Source organism: Simochromis diagramma, unplaced genomic scaffold (genome assembly GCF_900408965.1).
Source record: "Simochromis diagramma unplaced genomic scaffold, fSimDia1.1 OVJJ01000802.1, whole genome shotgun sequence".
NCBI classification, from domain to species: Eukaryota; Metazoa; Chordata; class Actinopteri; order Cichliformes; family Cichlidae; genus Simochromis; species Simochromis diagramma.
Genome location: NW_024387492.1, coordinates 20,455,097 through 20,475,219, shown reverse-complemented (window position 1 = coordinate 20,475,219; position 20,123 = coordinate 20,455,097). Strand labels below are relative to the sequence as shown.

Here is a 20,123-nt window from a genome sequence, read left to right as displayed (position 1 = left end):
ATCTGGTGACACAGAAACAGCGGCATTGCAAAACATTATTTACTCTGTGCTGGGACAATTTCCTGCACCGTTGCTGCTTCTGATTTCCTACGAAATGCATTCTGGGAAAACTGTCTGACCCAGGTCCACACCTTGCACCGCCTGTAACCAATCAGATGTAAGAGTAGTAGTGTGGGGTTGTGTATGTACTATGTAGAAAAACATGTCAAAACAACATTAACAGGCGTGCTGTGTTTAAGATGGTGGAAAGTCTAAAGACAGTCCAGTGAGAAACTCGTCAGTGTGTTCACCATTTGTGGTTCTGGTGTTTATCTGGTCATCATTACAGGCTCAAACCTCCAGAGCTCTGCTGCTGTTGTACCAACCGTCTCAACAAAACACTTCCCCTTCAGTTCTCAGAAATAAATGACTTCATTGGTGCAATGAGGTGCCAAAAGGTCTCAGACCACTAATACATCTTATCTGTGTTTTTATCTAGCTGCTCAAAGTGGTGACTGCTGCAGTATCACTATGCTTCATTGTGGACTTAAAGACTTGAATACCATCACAAACTAATTTGTGCTGCGAGAAACATGATCAAACACACTTTCTGCTTTTGCAGAATAAACTACATTTACAGAAGAGATGCATTCATGCAAACATTTATTTCAGCTCTTAGTTTTCACACGTTTAACTTCCTCTATTCTCCTCTACTGGAGTCCTCCCTGTGACGTACTGAAATAACAAAAAACTTGCAAATTGCATCGAATAAACGTAGAATGTGGAAAAGCTTTTTCATATTTTTGATGTTTAAAGGCAAGTTAGAGATCTTCCATACTGAGAACCAAATTCATCCAGCAAGTGTGTTGTTGATGTCACTATGAGGAAGTGAGCAGGAAGTCAGTGCTGTATTCATCTTTGTTACTGCCTCATTTGTGAACGTGAGAGCAAGAGTAGAGACTGAGAGAGACGGAGAAGCACGATGGCTGAGTTCAGATGGATTCAAATGCTTCTGTTCTTGATACTCATGCTTCAGTTTAAAGGTAAGAACACACAACACATTATAAATGAATAACCTGATGTTACATCATTCATCCTCTAACTGAGGCAGCCATGTTTTGTTTGCAACTTTCTGTTGAACCTTTGAAACCAGAGGTGAGCTAATTCTCACACTAACTATGAACATCACAGTCATATCCATGTTAAAGTTTATTTTCCAAATGTATTTCTCTTTTCCACAGCAGCAGTAACTGGACAACGCGGCCCCACATTCCTGATCAGACTTGGTGATGAGGTCACTTTGCCTTGTCAAAATGTGACAGTTGGTCAGCCTGAGTGTGGCACAACTGACTGGATCTTCAAACGTTTGAATGTTGCTGACACAGTCAGGCTGATTCATCTCGGTTTGATTGAAGAAAAGCACAAAAATACATCAGACAGACTGAGTGTTACAGCAAACTGCTCTCTGGTCATAAAGAACATCACAGTTCATGATGCTGGTCACTACACCTGCAGACACTACACATCACAAGACCAACAACACTGTGGAAAATCCTGTTCTTCTCTGTCAGTCATCAACAGTGAGTATTTACATCATCCTTTCACATCAAAATGTCCTGTTAGAGAAACAAACTAAAATCTTACAGTAAGTATGACCACAGTGATGAAGTTAATTATCTTTATTGTTTGTTTTTCTCTCTCAACATGTCTCCATCTGTACGACTGAAGTGACTGAACATGAGAACAATGGTACAGTCATCTTGTCCTGCTCTGTGTTGGAGTATGATCCATGTGCACACACAGTACAGTGGATCTATGAGGGTGAAGAGAAATCCTCAGACATGCAGATATCACCACCAGGCTGCACTGCCACTGTGACATTTACAACATCTCACCTTAATCAGAAGTTTTTTGAGTTATTAAAGTGTAATGTGACGAATAAGTACAGTAAGAAAGTGCAGCTGTTTCCTTTCAGCCGTCAGTCCTCAGGTGGGACAACAGGTGAGAATATTAACTTTAATAACACAATAACACAAAATAGAAATACCACACCTGTGTTTGTCATGACTGTTGTAAAGATAACAAAGTTTGTCCCAAGTGAACTCTCTTCTTTTTAAATTTGTGTATTTTTTCAGATGGGGATAAATCATCAGATGGCAAAATATTTCTTTATGTCCATCTCTTTGTGTTATCATTCATTTTTTACCTTGCTCAGTCACTCTCAGTGTGTTTCAGTCTCTTGTTACAAGTTGTTGTTTTCAGCTCATCATAACTGCACCAGTGACCACATTAACATCATCATTTGGTTTTACAGATTCATTATATCTGTCTGTTATTGTTCCTCTATGTTTAGTAAACTCTTAATTGTTCATCATTCATCATATGGAAGAAAATGAAAAGGAAAAAATGAAACAAATGAAAAGAAATCCGCAGATATTACTTTCAGGCAGCGCTGCCACCGTGACCTTTACAACATCTCACCTTCATCTGCTTTTTTGAGTTATCACTGTGTAATGTGTGAGGTGTGACACATAGTGAGCATATTAACCTTAATAACACACAGTGACACAGAGCAGCAATATCATTATTGTTTTAAAGGTAACAAAGCTTTTTCTAAAAGAACACCTTTTTAAAAAATCTGTATTTGTTCTGCTGGAGCTGTACAGCTGAAGGTGTACTAAATGTTTATATTAAGTGTTTATTTTTGTGAGAACAATTCCACACTTTGTAATGATATTTAAATATTGCAAATAGAAAGGTAAACACACAAAACGTATACTCACAACAACCTATAACACTGTCTGTATTTATAATATGTGAAATCTTTGTTTTTTTCTCCATAAAACAAAAATCTGAAACAAAACCTGAAGATTCAGATTTTCCATCATTGTTGAGATGCATCATTGTGTCTGTGGGTTTAGCAGCGCTCTTAATATCTGCTGTTACAGTCAACATGTGGGCAACGACTAAAGGTGAAAACATTCAGAGATTAAACTTTTATACCAGAGACGCGTTGATGAAGTTGAAATTTACTCTCTCTTTTTCTTTTAGTAAACAAACCACAGAAGGAAAAAAGAACTGTGAGTATAAACACTGAATATTCAGATAATTGATCATGATTATGGTTTTTATGTTTTTGGATTCTGAAATCTTCTTTAATTGTAATTTATTGGATGCAACATAAAGATAATTTTAAAGAATTTCCACAAGTTTACATTTAAACAACATTTAAATCTATTTGGAGTTTTTTGTTTCCAAGTGTTTTGTGTTGTGTGTCGGGGTGGGTTTCAGTAATCAATTTTCCAATTAAAATCGATTTTAGCTTGAATAACGTGATATCGATTCATTAAAATCCTAAATAACTTTTTAAATATAAATGTATTTTGCCAGAAACACCAGAATCTCAGGTTAAAACTTTAATTTCAACAACCACCACACAGCAAAAACAGTAAATGAGAGCAGATAAATGGATTCCACACAAAGACGTAAACACAAAGCGTGGACCTGAAACATCAGAATCAGCGAGCTGTCAGCTTTTTCACCCGACGCCACGTACACGGACACGTCGCCGGCTCACAGATTCTAATGCTACAGGTTTCATTACTTCCTGACCAAAAAATTCACTGAAAGAAGATACAAACTACGCTTCACATTTGATAAATATTGTTATTAATTCCCACCACGATAAAATCCCACTTCCTACACCTCTCTCTCTCTCTCTCTCTCTCTCTCTCAGTGTTTCCCATTTCAAATCTCTGTTTTCTGCTTTATTCGTTTGCTTATTACGCACCAGCCTACCATTGTGTACAGTGCTGACGGCCGCTGTTTTTGTTGTTGTTGTTGTTGGTTTTCTTTTCAAAAATGACCTCCAACAAGAAAGCCACATTTCTGGTGTTCGATACAGAAGAAATTGAAACTTTTTAAAATTCTGCCAAATTGTGAAATGCTTAGCTGTGTCCCTATTAATACCTCTGTAACTTTGCTCTGCTTCACTTCAGCAGCATTTGGTAATGTTCACATGCGGATTCATGGTTTTCTTCAGTTTATGTTCTACTGCAGAATATTTTTAGCCAGGCCAGGAAACTCTCCTTCATGTTTTTCTGTGTTTTATCCTCAGTTACTTGGACACAAAGACATTTGCTGTGATGCTTACACTTCTGATAAAGTCTCACAAGTGTCAGCTTTCTGTTTATAGATGTAAAAATATGGATAAGTGGTCAGAATTATAACAATTTTGACTGAGGTAAAATTTCCCTGATTCAAATCGACTTAAATAGAAGAAATCAGAGACGATACCCAGCCCTAGTTTTCTGTGTTCTCTTGTATCTAGTCAAGTCTTCATCTCTGCATTAAGTATTTACTTGTTTATTTACTTCATGTTTTATTTTGTTAATCTCGTGCTTCAGTTAAACTTCCTGTCTGTGATTGTGTCTATTTATCCGTATCGCATCTCCACTTCCACAAGTTTTCCCTGTGTGTATTTATCTCCTCTTTGTTCCTTTTCAGGTATTCTGTTGTTTTCTACCGTGTGTTCTCAGCAAGTGGGATTCTGTTTTTTGTTTGTCTTCACTGGAGCTTTGTACTCTTGGACTGCTGTCAAGCATGTGTGAATATGTCATGTTAAATCCTGCCTGCTTGTTTTGTAGAGTCTGCTTTTGGGTCGCTACAGCTGATAAATGCAGTTATTTGTTCCAATGAACTGTGAACATACACACAGGAGAAGACTAAAGAGAAGAATACACTGTGCTCACTGATAGAGTGAAATTACATGTTATCTCAGAAAATTTTTTTTTTTTTGGGGGGGTGACGGTTTTCTAAAGAAAAAATAATCGGTGCACGGAGATGATGCAGACACAAACCTGAAAACTCCAAACAGTCCAAACATATGAATATCAGTTATGTGAGAGAGTGTAAAGTGTGTTGTGTTGTTTTCCACAGGTGCATAATGATGAAGATGAAGGTACAGTGACCTATGAAAACTCTGGAGACCCTTCTGCTTCTGTCAGACTCCACTGATCATCAACATCAACTCAGCAAAGAAACAAGGTGACTTCTGCTGAAGATCATCTCATCACATTTTATATGTGAAGAACACAGACTCACAAGATCATTTTAATATTTTCAATTCCTTACACTCCACTTTTCATCCAATAAGATGAGGATTTTATCATACAGTGTTTCCTGCCATGTTCACATAAACCTCCCGTGTCGAGCTGAATACCGTCTCTCTCCCTCTTCTTTTACTCTTTTTGTCTCTCCATATGTTGTGTTTGTGAGAGAGAGACTGATCAGCTGGTACATCTGTCTCAAATACCTAATCACAGCCATTGAAACACAGTTTCATCCACTCAGTCATTTCTAGATTGTTGTGTTAGGTGTGTCTGTAGCATCACTCAGTCTCCATAGAAGAACCTTGACTTCTTTGCATTTCCTGTTTTCTCCTCTGACTAATCTTAAATTTCTTTAATTTTCCTCCTGATCAAATACTCAGTTCTGGAATAACTGCCTGCTCTTCCTCCACCGCTCACCAAACCCAGCAGCAGGACCCATTCAGCCTCACCTGCATTTTCAAAGTCTTTGTCATAAAACTCTCAACCTGATTCCAGTGTTACAGCCTGCTTTAAAGTCCACTTCTTCTGTTTAACAATAATAATAATCAAAAAGGAAATGTAATTTCTAACCTGCATATAAATCTGAATGAAACAGTTTGATCTCACCTTCATCCAACATGAACATGTAGATGCATCATTTACCTGTCAGAGTCAGAATGACTGATAGTTCTTAAATCATCCGTCACTCTGCGTTATGTGATCTGTAACAACTTGTTTTTGTTATAACTCGTGAAAATATAACTGAAAGTATTTATGAAGCATTTTCTATCATGTGTGTACATTTGTGTGTGGACAGCTCACATTCCCATATGGAAAAGATATATATATAAATCTTATAAAGTTTGTATCTGTGTTGTGTGAAACTTGTATGAAAAGCATACAAGAGTGAAAACAGATATAAGATTGCTTGAAAAATCATATAAATGAAACATGTATGTTTTGGATACTTACTAAAACAATATATGAAAGTAATGAGAAAGTGGCCACTTTCATGAGTAAATCATATAAGCTTTATATGATCCATTATATGAAGTAGGCCACATCTTATGCAAGTCTTTTATAAGTTTTTACTATTTCTTTTCCATATGGGTTGTGACAGCAATGTAACTGATGACAAGAGTTTGACTTCACTGTGTGCTTTATTGCCATTTTGCCCTCATTATTATGTTTTACTATAAAAGTATCACATGAAATACTTAACTGCCTGTTCTGTTTAAATACATTTACATTTTTATGAGCACACTGGTAGGATGCTCAGCTATAAAAGGCACATTACTGTGAAATAGTTTTAAAAGGTCAGTGGCAGTGACAGTCCAATCACATTAGCCTGTGAAACAGCCACACCTCGATTAGTTATGACCAGATTTTAGCAAAAAGAATTTCCTGTTTCATGTTCAGTTCACCAGACAAGACCTATGCAGCTGTTTGCATGTTATCATGTATGTTTTTGGTTTTATCTACTGAAATTAGGGTAATTTTAGTAGTAAAAAGCTGCAAAGTTAACTGAACCTGGTCACCTTCACATAATAGTGCAAAAGTCTGAATAGAATGTTTAGATGTTTGCATTGATTGATTTCATAGACCATTTATAATGAAGCAGTAAATAAAAGCAGAATGCAGAATACAAAGATCACGTCTGATGTATTGAACATGAAACAGAAAGTTTTCAGCTTAGAATGAAATCAGCTTCAGATGTGTCACAGGTTCATCTAGCTGTAGTGAATGGCACTTTGCCATAGATGGCGCCATAGTTTAGTTGTGAGGATTTTTGTCTTTAAAGCATCCTAAGAAATGTTTTTTTGTTTGTTTGTTTGTGCACAAAGTATTCTCAGTATTTACTTTAGTAGCAGTTCCTGAAAAGTTGAGTCCACAGCACATCTGTCTCACCCTCACCGGTTCATCTGGAACACCAGGAGCGGGCTGCTCTCCGAGGTCATGAGGTCATCATGAGGTCAGCTGACCGCAGCAGAGCAGAGCCAGGCAGCTGTTACACTAACGGGACCTGACATCTCCGAGAACACTGGAGATTTTTTTTCAGACAGGCTCTATGTTGGCAAATCAACCGGATATTTAAAGATCACACCTCTTCACTCTGCACCTAACAACTCTTCACAGTGTATTTAGTGACACAGAAACAGCAGTAATACAAAGGTGTACTGTGAGGGAAGGTCCACGCCCTAAAGCGCATGTAACCAATCAGATGTTACGGTCTGTTCACTAGCTAAATTATTTCATGATTCAAGCACAGGAGCAATAAAATAATACATTAAACAGGACACTAGTTGAATATATTGATAAATAAAAAAATAATGACAGAGTTATTCATTTGTTTGTGTATTTATTTTATTTTAATGCTGATGAGGGTACATTTGTTTGTGATGAGTTCTGATATTTATCTAAAACATATAAATGCACCCGTAATTAATGTAACTGTTGTGTTTTAACAAATCATACCGAGGCGTAATTCAGGAACAGAGCTTCATGTGAACATTACTCATAGTTTGGAATTAAGTTACTATAGTTTCACTTGCAGTAAAACATCTCGAAACAACATTAACAGGCGTGCTGTGTTTAAGATGGTGGGAAGTCTAAAGACAGTCCAGTGAGAAACTCGTCAGTGTGTTAACCATTTGTGGTTCTGGTGTTTATCTGGTCATCATTACAGGCTCAACCCTCCAGAGCTGCTGCTGTTGTACCAACCGTCTCAACAAAACACTTCCCCTTCAGTTCTCAGAAATAAATGACTTCATTGGTGCAATGAGGTGCCAAAAGGTCTCAGACCACTAATACATCTTATCTGTGTTTTTATCTAGCTGCTCAAAGTGGTGACTGCTGCAGTATCACTATGCTTCATTGTGGACGTAAAGACTTGAATTCCATCACAAACTAATTTGTGCTGCGAGAAACATGATCAAACACACTTTCTGCTTTTGCAGAATAAACTACATTTACAGAAGAGATGCATTCATGCAAACATTTATTTCAGCTCTTAGTTTTCACACGTTTAACTTCCTCTATTCTCCTCTACTGGAGTCCTCCCTGTGACGTACTGAAATAACAAAAAACTTGCAAATTGCATCGAATAAACGTAGAATGTGGAAAAGCTTTTTCATATTTTTGATGTTTAAACGTCACAGGCAAGTTAGAGATCTTCCATACTGAGAACCAAATTCATCCAGCAAGTGTGTTGTTGATGTCACTATGAGGAAGTGAGCAGGAAGTCAGTGCTGTATTCATCTTTGTTACTGCCTCATTTGTGAACGTGAGAGCAAGAGTAGAGACTGAGAGAGACGGAGAAACACGATGGCTGAGTTCAGATGGATTCAAATACTTCTGTTCCTGATACTGACGCTTCAGTTTAAAGGTAAGAACACACAGCACATTATAAATGAATAACCTGATGTTACATCATTCATCCTCTAACTGAGGCAGCCATGTTTTGTTTGCAACTTTCTGTTGAACCTTTGAAACCAGAGGTGAGCTAATTCTCACACTAACTATGAACATCACAGTCATATCCATGTTACAGTTTATTTTCCAAATGTATTTCTCTTTTCCACAGCAGCAGTAACTGGACAACGTGGCCCCACATTCCTGATCAGAGTTGGTGATGAGGTCACTTTGCCTTGTCAAAATGTGACAGTTGGTCAGCCTGAGTGTGGCACAACTGACTGGATCTTCAAACGTTTGAATGTTGCTGAGTCAGTCAGGCTGATTCATCTCGGTTTGATTGAAGAAAAGCACAAAAATACATCAGACAGACTGAGTGTTACAGCAAACTGCTCTCTGGTCATAAAGAACATCACAGTTCATGATGCTGGTCAGTATAACTGCAGACACAACACATCACAAGACCAACAACACTGTGGAAAATCCTGTTCTTCTCTGTCAGTCATCAACAGTGAGTATTTACATCATCCTTTCACATCAAAATGTCCTGTTAGAGAAACAAACTAAAATCTTACAGTAAGTATGACCACAGTGATGAAGTTAATTATCTTTATTGTTTGTTTTTCTCTCTCAACATGTCTCCATCTGTACGACTGAAGTGACTGAACATGAGAACAATGGTACAGTCATCTTGTCCTGCTCTGTGTTGGAGTATGATCCATGTGCACACACAGTACAGTGGATCTATGAGGGATGAAGAGAAATCCTCAGACATGCAGATATCACCACCAGGCTGCACTGCCACTGTGACATTTACAACATCTCACCTTAATCAGAAGTTTTTTGAGTTATTAAAGTGTAACGTGACGAATAAGTACAGTAAGAAAGTGCAGCTGTTTCCTTTCAGCCGTCAGTCCTCAGGTGGGACAACAGGTGAGAATATTAACTTTAATAACACACAATAACACAAAATAGAAATAGCACACCTGTTTTTGTCATGACTGTTGTAAAGATAACAAAGTTTGTATTACGTGAACACACTCTTCTTTTTAAATTTGTGTATTTGTTCAGATGAGGGTGAATCATCAGATGGAGGTAATGGCAAAATATTTCTTTCTGTCCATCTCTTTGTCTTATCATTCATTTTTTACCTTGCTCAGTAACTCTCATTGTGTTTCAGTCTCTTGTTACAATTTGTTGCTTTCAGCTCATCATAACTGCACCAGTGACCACATTAACATTATCATTTGGTTTTACAGGTTCATCATTGCCGTATATTATTGTTCTTGCATGTTTAGTAGCACTCTTAATTATTGTAGCATTCGTCATATGGAAGAAAATGAAAGGTGCGAACATTTCCAGATTAAACATATCACCAACAACTGTTTAATAAAGTTTAGACTTCAGTGTGAAAATTATATTTCTTTTCAGGGAAAAAAACACAAATGGAAGACAATGCTGTTGGTTTAAACACTGAAGTAAGTAAAGATGGCAATGGCTTTACTGTAAAAAACATAGGCATAAAAGATACAATTGTGAACATACAATTATGAACATAAAAACAAAGTAAATAAACAAACAAAGTAAAATAAACAAAGTAAAACATCACAAACAGCTGCCTATCAGTATGTTAAATCCTCCGTAATAAAGCTAATTCTAATGTTTTACCAGTCCTGGGTGTAGTAGTAAACCCAGGACTGATATTTATGTACGTATGCAATGGAATAAAATATGTAATTCATATGTTACTTACCTGTGTTTGTGCAGGGATTAGGTTTAAACCCAGCTGAGATTCAGTCTGATCCAGGAAACAGTCAGGAGATGGTGAGATCAAACAGTATCAGGAGTTATAGTTACTCTCAGAGTAACTATGATCTTTGTTCTATATATGATGATAACGATTTAATATAATTATTTAAAGGTTTCATTCTGTTGTGTCCACTGTGTAGGATGATCTTGAGGATGGTGTTAACTATGCTTCCATCAACTACACTAAGAAGGCCAACAGTAAGGCCAGTGCTCAGGTAAGTGTTTATGAGAGTGACATTATTCACAGCATGATGAGGTTTTGTGTTGGGTAAAATTTGTTGTGTCATTTTTCCTTTTAGGTCCACGATGATGAAGGTGCCACTGTGACATACAGCACCGTGAAAGCTCCCTCAGCTTCTCTTGAAGTCTCCACTGATCCCAGCAACCTGTATTCCACCATCACCAAATAAGATATTTAAAGATTACATGTTTTAATACTGTTATTTGGATCTTAGATTTAGAGTTATATCGTCTACTTCAACATTACATGGGTATACTAAAGGGTTTATAAAATAAATTTAGTTTATTTTACTGTCTATTTTGTTTATTTGTTGTTTATGGTTTTAGAAAATAAATAAATTAATGAATAATTACACATGTGCTCTTTCCTGTGCTTTACTGGAATTTAAAACTATTGCAGTGCTGCTAATTTACTTTCTTGTAATTAATAGAGAAACAAAATAGAGAAACAAAAGCAGAAACTTGTGTAAAAAAAGCCAGTGATAGTTAAAAGACTGTGTAAACGGAGCTTTTTATAGCATTTTCACAAACATTACCAGACCTCAGTAGCATGTTTGTCTTTTGACTGTTTCTGCCAAAGTTGTGTATGTTGAAGTTTAATTTTTAAAAAAGAGGAAACTACCAGACATCTGCTGCTATTTCCACATTCACACAGTTTGAGCTGCTACCAAGAAATGACACCTCCCTCAGTAACACCCACACTTATCACATGTCATTATTTCATAAGGCAGTGGGTCAGCTTTTTTATTAATACTATATTGAGTACTAAACTTTTCAAATATAAGAAATCTTAACAATTATACAACCTAAAAAGTCAGTGAAGTCAGCCTCACTGGGTAACTGTGGAGTTGTTTCTCTATTACTGCGTGCTTTTGTTTTGTTTTTTTAACCACAAAAACACTTCCTGGTTTAGTGACAGAAACACTAAACTTCAGTAAGAGAGATCAGCCTGCTTCATTTTATAGACAAGAAAATGTGTACTTGATACTGGCAGAGAGAGCAGTATAGTGAAATAAGACAACACAACGTGTGTGTCATTGTGGCAGTTTCTGTTCCTGACTGTAGGAGGAACCGAATACTCGTCACCCACTTGATTAGGTGGTGTAAATGTCTAGTCAGTCAACCAAGTGGCAGCACAGTCAAACCGAACATCAGAACGGGCAAGAAAGGAAATTTAAGTGAACATAACCGCTCTGCCACCTGAGCCACAGGTCACCGTGCTCAAATTGTCTCCAGATCTTAATCCAATAGAGCATCTTTAGGATGTGGTAAAGGGGAGATTTACATCATAGAAGTGCAGCTGACAAATCTGCAGCAACTGTGTGATGCAGTCATGTCAATATTGACCAAAATCTCTGAGTGTCCACGGGTCAAGACACTGATATCTGTATTATCCATCTACCCATCCTCTTCCGCTTATCCTTCTCAGGGTTGCGGGGAGGCAGGAGCCTATCCCAGCTACCAAAGGGTGAGAGGCAGGGTACATCCGGGATATGCTGCCAGTCTGTCACAGGGCTAACACAGAGGAATAAGTAACCATTCACACTCAGATTCACACCCACATTCACACCTATGGGCAAACTAGAGTAACCAATTAACCTAATCCCACTAACTGCATGTCTTTAGACTGTGGATGAAGGTTATCCTATTACAAGAGTTGTTTCATTTAGTGTCACTTGTTTGTGACAAGTAGTGAAAGTAGGAATCAGTTTGGAATGCAAAATAATTTTGAATTAAATTTTTAAATTTGAATGACTGAAGTGACGTTTCTTTGTGGTCTGAATGTTTCCTCACTGAAAACTCAGCTCTCTAGCTCACCCTGCTGAAATAGCAGAGCCCAGAGTTTACTTCATCATCAAAGTTGAATGGCGCCCACTTGAGTTGGATTTTGATCAAGCAATGTACCAACATGGTGCCCAAGACTGCTGAAAACTATAGTGCCATCTGCATATGTGAGTAGGGATTCAGCTATAAGGGCTGCACCTTCCACCACATCATGCACCGGTTCACATGTGTCATCAGCCACAACTGAACTGGAGGGAAGTCCATCTACTGTTAAACACATTACTATTTTAGTTTGGGAAAGTTGGAATTTACCACATAAAAAAATCTAAATAAAATCTGTTTTTCTTTTTGAGATTGAATTCCCTGTTAATTATTGATATAGAAACAGAAACTCTGATATTCTGAATAATTAAACAAATATCTGTACTTTGGTGGAGAGTTCTGGTTTACTTTAATGTCAAATACTTTTAGTCAATGTGACTGTTTTTGCTTAATGTGTAATGGTAACTTTTTACGTCCACTGCAGAGATCAGGGGCAACAAGTAGTAACACATAACTATTTTTTATAGGAGTAACTATTCAAAGGTTCCTGCAACTTTCCAAACGCAGCTATTTTAGTTTCGTTTTAAAACTCTGGAGGACATGTCATTGTGATGCAGCACAAAAGTATTACATTTATTCTTAAGGAAAACTACATATGCAAAAAATACATTTCTGTACTGCTACTCTATATCTCACCACAGAGTGGCGGCAGAGAGTCTTCAGAGATCGTGGAAAGAAATCAAAATAAAACAAAGTTTCTTCAGCTGTATTTTATGGATAATATGCTTTCCAGTAAATGAGCAGGATAACTCCAGCATTATGCATGTGTCCTTCTCATTTTACTGCAATGATAAAAGTACTGACTGTACTGTGTTTGTTTTCTTGGATAACAAGATTTGCAGTTTGTGGATTTTTAAGCTTACAATTCAGATGATGAAACTGAAACAACTAAACAAAGTGATAAAATTAGCATGTTTCATATCTGATATGTAAAACACAACATACTGTATAAATATCTTAACAGATGTGTGAACTGGACAATATCAGAAGAGATTATTTGTCTTTATAAATCCTTCATGAATGGGTTTATTGTTAACCATAACAAGAAGTTTGCTTTGCTTTATGTAACTGAAAACTTGGTGCTTGAATCAGATGTGACGCCATCATTTTTACAGTTTGAGAAAGTTACACACACACGCACAGGGATTCAGTCACAGTAATTAGTGTGTGTGTTGAGCATGAAGACATTGTAGCTGCGGGGGTCATTAATGCAGTTAAGGACAAAAGGCTGTCAAATAAAGTGATTCTGCTTCACTGACGCGTCCCTACAGGAAACATTCCAGACATGAAAAGTTCTGTCTGCACCACAAGACTAACAGAAGATAAAATGAAGTAAAAGAAATATAAGTACGGGCAGTGGCGGTTTTGATATGGGCGACATGGGCAGTCGCCCAGGGCGGCATCATGGCATTGCAAAAAAAGTTCCTCTCACCTACGCTGCCCCGACATCATGCCAGTGCATTTTAGGAATTGTACAGGCACCGAACGGTTTTCTTTTGCCCATTTGTGGGGAGTAAGGGCGCCTTTCATTAACGAGGTGCGCCTGCTGCTTGCTGCACAGGGAGGAGAGGGGCTGTTTGGAGTAGTGCCTAATAACCAAATAAAAATAAATAAATAAAAACAAACAAACAGGGCTGTCAATGTTAACTCCATCATCATGATTAACACAATTAAAAGTTTTTAATGCAATTAATCCATCTGGAGCACAGAATGACTCAAAATTCCTGAAATGTCAACGCATTTTGGGCAGTTTGTCCAAAGTTTGTCCATTCTGCGCTCCAGATGGGTTGATTGCATTAAAAATTTGAATCAGGTTCATCGTAATGATGCCGTTAAGGCATTAACATTGAAAGCCCTACAACAAACACAAAAACTGGAAACATTGTGATATAGATTTATAATTTGCACCGATGTGTTTTCTAAATTTTATCACACACATATAACCTAAGAGTGAGCGCGAGGGCCCTCGGAGCACCTGCTTGCTGCTGCTGCTCACACATCGCCTGTTAAAAGGGGAGGGGGCGTGCTGCTTCCAAATAACGATTCATAATATTGTAAATCCAAGTCCATTATTTATTAATTATTTTCCTGGGTTGTCTGAAATGTGTATTGTTGATTTGTCTGCTATTCTCAGTGTGTGACAAATTATAATGACTTTTTGTTAGCCACTTGCACTCTCTCTCTCTCTTTCACTATATATTTATATGGTTAAATTCAATTCAGTATGGTTCTGACAACAGTTTTTACAATGAAATATGTTAATGTAATCCTTAATATGTTTGATGTGTGTGAATGTGTGTCCGGGGGGTGGGGGGAGTGTTCGCCTAGGACACCAAACAGGCTCAGACCGCCCCTGAGTATGGGTTAACTCATGAACCTCATAGACAAGTAGCTCGTTCTCTAAAACCTCTGAACACTGTCACAATCTTATTTTTAAAAACACAGAGTGCAAGCTATAGTCATTAACTTTGCCTTATTTCTGATGAAACATAACAGCAAAATTATTCTTTACTCCATTACTTTTAAATGTTAAATTCCCTAGCTTGACATATGGCAATGATTCCTATCCCCAAACCCACTGGCATCCCTGAATGAGAGTAATTACATCATCAAGCATATAAATGGACACATTTAGCTTTCTTTTTTTCTTACCCTTGTCAAGAATATGACCCAATTCAAGTATCCAATCACAACCCAGTGAAAATCTCCTGAGCCAATAGGATGCCTGGTGACACCCACCTGCATGCATAATAATAAGAAGCTATAAAATAACATAAGGGGGGTGAACCTGCAGAAGCTGCAGCTTGCTCAGTGTGCTTTGGAGATAACTTTGCCTCTCTGCAAACCTTCACCATGGTCGACGCCTTCTGTGCCACTTGGAAACTGATTGAAAGTGAGAATTTTGATGAGTATATGAAAGGACTTGGTAAGTAACAAACTTTCTTTTTTCTTTCTTTTTAAATACACAAATGCAATATTCTTTTGAACAAAAAAAGTTTTGTGATTAAAAATAGATGAAAGAGACTTGTAACCCAGGTATATTATCACCCCTGTCCTTTACTTAGGTGTTGGCTTTGCCACCAGGCAGGTTGGTAATGTGACCAAGCCGACTGTAATCATCAGCCAGGAGGGAGACAAGGTGGTGATCCGCACCCAGAGCACCTTCAAGAACACAGAGATCTCCTTCAAGCTGGGAGAGGAGTTTGATGAAACCACTGCTGATGACAGGAACTGCAAAGTGAGTTGACAATGAATGAATAAAAGAAAGATTAACAGCTTTTTGATTGTGGTCTGATTATCATTAAAAAAAATAAAATGTATTTCAAAGTACAAGAAAGCAAAATCCAAATTGTATGTTCACTGTGGTGATTAAATGCAAATTCAATCATTTTACACTCGTTTCAGTGGTTGGGTTCAACTTTTAACTGGACTTTAAATTAAATATTTATTCAAATCATTTATAAATTGCATTATTTCTCCACTTCTCATGCAAAATGCATTCCCTTCTTTTCGTCTTTTCAGTCCACAGTGACTCTGGAGGGAGACAAGCTGGTCCACGTCCAGAAGTGGGACGGCAAAGAGACCAAGTTTGTCAGAGAAATCAAGGACGACAAGATGGTCATGGTAAGACAACCTTAATCTATATATATATATATATATATATGAACATTTGCTGTATATAGACTTTCTATACTTTTTAGGTGCACTTTTGGATACAGACAAACAACATGGTTTTTTTTATAATGCAATTCCTTGAATTAAATGATTGTCAGTTGCTTTCTGAGCCTAATAAGCTTTGTAACAACATAAAATTGATTTTGATGATTTTATGCAGTAGATGAGGTCCAGCAGATCAGTCCAACCAAGACTGATTTACAATTGGTCTGGAATTTTCTTATAACAATTATATGATGATTTGCTGATTAAGCAAATGAGGATTCTTTTATATATATTTAATTAAGTAAACTTGAGAATGATACTTTCTGTCCTCTCTCCTGTGCAGAATCTGACCTTCGAAGACATCCACGCAGTGCGCACCTATGAGAAGGCATGAGTGCTCTGAGTGACAGCCTCCCAAAACTGTCCAAAAAGTGATGGGTTTATAAATATTGTTGACTGTATGCTTCTCTTTGCACTTCATCCTCCTCCATATGTAAAAGCAAGCTGCAAGCTGCACAAATTTTGTAAGTTTTTTTTATATGAATACATTTCTGTCATGATGGATGGATCATCTTTGCAACCCTGTGCGGAAATACAAAATAAAAAAGGGAAAAAAAAGAATTTATTATTTGCCTCTTGCTTGATGTAGTGATATGGTGTTAAACTGAACAGCTGAACAGAATCTAAGAGACAGGCGAAGGGAAAGCATAATGTACACAAGATAATTGACTATCAAATTAAAACAGGAAGTGACTAACAAAGAAACCACTACTAAGACATACAAACTCGACAAAACAAACAGGGAGACCAAACATCCCCCGAGACCAGACACGACTGGAGAGGCAGAAAGGGAACTAACATGCTCAAACAAGAAACAAAGAACTAGAAATATACATAACCAAACCTCAGAGGCACTAGAAATACAAAACTCTAGACAAATAATATGAAGCTTGAACAAACTTATTCCTTAAATTAAAAACCATGAATCATTAGTCCACAGCAAAAACTCAAAACACTGGATCGAAGACCCAGGACCATGATAACCTTAATCTCTCAGACAACTTTGCTCCATGCTTTAGATGTGATCACATATTTGATTCACTTAGCTCTCGTGGTTTTAATTACCAAGTACTTTTAGGTATTGAAGAGCAGTTAGTCTTTCCAGCAATTGTTCTTCTCCTCCTGCTATGAATCAGCAAATCAAGGTAATCAGTGTTCACTGAACTACTTTAAAATAAAGAAATAGTCTTTGTTTAATCTGTTCACAGGAACATCTCTATGCAGAGCAGAGAGAGAGAGAGAGAGAGAGAGAGAGAGAGCTAATTCTAGTGGTAAAAGCATTTCTATGAAAGAAATCAGTATTTCTATCATAATGTATTAGATCGGTTTACGACTGTGATTAAACCCCACCTGGTGCACCATTCAGATATTCAGGAAATAACGTCTGAAAGCAAACTGTACCTTCAGCAGGAAACACAGCCACAGTTAGAGATTATTCATAGATACATCCCTGATGGGACTTGATAGAGACAAAAAAAAGTATGCAAAACAGATATCACTTAGGGGAAATGTGAAGAAGTGCTGTGTGGTTACTTTGGAATAACTGACCTTTAAATCCAAAAAAGCCATATCCTGTAACTCACAATGCTGGGAGTAAATCATACAAGTATAACTAGATTTTATTTATTTATATTAATTATGTGAGGTTAATGTTTACTCAATTACACTGACTGAGTGAATTGTTTGAATGATTTAAAGTAGCTACAGGTCAGAAAAAAAGAAAAAGCTTGATAGTACAGATTATACTTTATAGATGAAAGGCATCACTGCGAACATGCAGAGACAAGTGGGGGTTTTAATTATTCTAAAAAAAACAGCTGTTTGATGACCTTTCATATTATATGTTTGTACGTGGCTCTAACATCAAATAGGACTTGAATCTGACTCAGACCAATTTGTCTTGCCCATTTTTTCTGCGTCTGTTGTTGACTGAGTAGAATACTGGTGTCTGCATACAATGTGCAGATGGGCCCTAAAAATTGGTAGTCATGTGTATGCTTTAGACAGCCCTTCGTGGTGGGGACAGTGGGTCCTGGCTTCGGGTAAGGTGATGTTCCAAAGTGTTGTCATTGTGGACCCCAAACCTACTTTTCCCCACCCTGTAGTTGAGTGTGGGGGATAAGGGTCCTTACTGGGCCAGTTGTTGGCTTTTTTCTTCTACAGATAGTCCTCTACCTCCTGGTCTTATTTATTCTAGTACTGGTGCAGCAGTTTGCGATTCAATGCACTTTTTATTTGTACATGTGCTCAATCCTTCTATTATATTTCTATTATATACTCTCTCCTATTTTATACCCCCCCCCCCCCCCACACACACACACCCTCTTTATTTTATCTTTCATTTTCTTCTCTGCTGCCTATAAGCTTTGACATTCTTATATTACACATGTAGTGTATTAATAGACAGCATAATGGAAATCAATAAATGAACAAATAGTAGAAAAAGGAAGTCGATAGTGATTAATACTAGAAGAATCTAACTCGTTAAATAAGGCCAAAGCAGCAAAATCACATCATAAAATAAGAAAAGTGCATTGGAAAATCTAATTAGATGCACTGTTCTCTAGATTCAGGCTATACGAACCATAAAAAAAGAATTAGTCTACATCCTGCAGGGGTTAGATAGGCTATTATAGATAATACTTTAGCTATCGTTGCAAGGTCAGTTTTATGAGTTTTTGTATAATTAGCCCAAATATTTAATATTTTATACGCTCTTCATCTTTGTAGTAAATGCAGGGGCGGATCTAGAAGGGTGGCATGGGGTGGCAAGTGCCACCCTAAAATGATCCCTTGCCACCCCAAGTGCCACCCCAGTTTTGCATATGACAGTGTTGTTTATTAAAATAAGATAGCATTAACAGTTTGAGCGTAGTTACAGTCAACAGTGAATATAAATGCTAAAACTGAATATATTGCATAGTATCCCCCCACCACCACCACCACCTTTAACAAATGGTTCAGCCCATAGCAGCACCAGGTTTTTTCTTGTTTTCAGTAGCAAGCGGTGCTTATGATTGTGCCAGAGCACATTTTGAACAACACCATGGGAATTTCGGATTTTACACAGGTGGGTGGATGTTACACTCTGGTAATGGAATGAAGGTGAGTTTTATGAACCCTCTGTGGTCCAACAACACGCTGCACCTCTAAATCACATGACTATTTTAAGCTGACATAGCAACAAGCTGCAGCCACTCTGAGTCTCTATTTCAGCCCACATTGAAAGTTCGGACTTCAAAGTTTTTAAATTTTAATTACAGGCCAGTAAATCCAGAGTTATGATAATATATATAAGCCATGCTTTTTTCTAAATACTGGCGTCACATTTTTGTGTGTGTTTTAAGCGTTTTCTAAGGAAAGCGCGAAAACAGTAAAGAAAGGAAAAAAAGCCACCTCTTTCCTATCGGTGGAAAAATGTACAGTGGGGCAAAAAAGTATTTAGTCAGCCACCGATTGTGCAAGTTCCCCCACCTAAAATGATGACAGAGGTCAGTAATTTGCACCAGAGGTACACTTCAACTGTGAGAGACAGAATGTGAAAAAAAAATCCATGAATTCACATGGTAGGATTTGTAAAGAATTTATTCGTAAATCAGGGTGGAAAATAAGTATTTGGTCAATAACAAAAATACAACTCAATACTTTGTAACATAACCTTCGTTGGCAATAACAGAGGTCAAACGTTTACTATAGGTCTTTACCAGGTTTGCACACATAGTAGCTGGTATTTTGGCCCATTCCTCCATGCAGATCTTCTCGAGAGCAGTGATGTTTTGGGGCTGTCGCCGAGCAACACGGACTTTCAACTCCCGCCACAGATTTTCTATGGGGTTGAGGTCTGGAGACTGGCTAGGCCACTCCAGGACTTTCAAATGCTTCTTACGGAGCCACTCCTTTGTTGCCCGGGCGGTGTGTTTTGGATCATTGTCATGTTGGAAGACCCAGCCTCGTTTCATCTTCAAAGTTCTCACTGATGGAAGGAGG

The 20,123-nt window shown here is 37.6% G+C and overlaps 2 protein-coding genes across 3 annotated transcripts; both read left to right on the top strand.

Annotated features, from left to right (window-relative positions):
* The first annotated feature begins 554 nt into the window (after positions 1 to 554).
* On the top strand, positions 555 to 5,892 carry LOC120725307. 2 transcript variants are annotated; one of them, XM_040018110.1, is made up of 6 exons: positions 555 to 1,022; positions 1,221 to 1,559; positions 1,708 to 1,980; positions 2,850 to 2,951; positions 3,031 to 3,059; positions 4,918 to 5,892. In XM_040018110.1, the coding sequence occupies exons 1-6, from the start codon at positions 962 to 964 to the stop codon at positions 4,993 to 4,995; spliced, it is 882 nt and encodes a 293-aa protein (XP_039874044.1). In that variant the 5' UTR covers positions 555 to 961; the 3' UTR covers positions 4,996 to 5,892. The 2 variants fall into 2 exon arrangements, with proteins under 2 accessions (XP_039874044.1, XP_039874045.1); XM_040018111.1 differs by lacking the exons at positions 2,850 to 2,951; positions 3,031 to 3,059; positions 4,918 to 5,892 and adding an exon at positions 2,115 to 2,585 and having other exon boundaries at positions 556 to 1,022.
* A 9,328-nt stretch (positions 5,893 to 15,220) lies between these two features.
* Positions 15,221 to 16,676, top strand: LOC120725308 (fatty acid-binding protein, brain). Its single transcript, XM_040018113.1, has 4 exons — positions 15,221 to 15,342; positions 15,482 to 15,654; positions 15,939 to 16,040; positions 16,420 to 16,676. Exons 1-4 carry the CDS (start codon positions 15,270 to 15,272, stop codon positions 16,468 to 16,470), a joined length of 399 nt encoding a protein of 132 aa, XP_039874047.1. The 5' UTR covers positions 15,221 to 15,269; the 3' UTR covers positions 16,471 to 16,676.
* The last annotated feature ends 3,447 nt before the right edge of the window (positions 16,677 to 20,123 follow it).

Excerpts from the sequence above, each read along its gene's own strand:
- LOC120725308 (XM_040018113.1), top strand. The coding sequence starts at position 15,270 with ATGGTCGACGCCTTCTGTGCCACTTGGAAACTGATTGAAAGTGAGAAT. Across the intron at positions 15,343-15,481 it reads TGAGTATATGAAAGGACTTG|GTGTTGGCTTTGCCACCAGG; the intron begins GTAAGTAACAAA and ends TCCTTTACTTAG. Across the intron at positions 15,655-15,938 it reads CTGATGACAGGAACTGCAAA|TCCACAGTGACTCTGGAGGG; the intron begins GTGAGTTGACAA and ends TCGTCTTTTCAG.
- LOC120725307 (XM_040018110.1), top strand. The coding sequence starts at position 962 with ATGGCTGAGTTCAGATGGATTCAAATGCTTCTGTTCTTGATACTCATG. Across the intron at positions 1,023-1,220 it reads ACTCATGCTTCAGTTTAAAG|CAGCAGTAACTGGACAACGC; the intron begins GTAAGAACACAC and ends TCTTTTCCACAG. Across the intron at positions 1,981-2,849 it reads GTCCTCAGGTGGGACAACAG|ATTCAGATTTTCCATCATTG; the intron begins GTGAGAATATTA and ends CAAAACCTGAAG.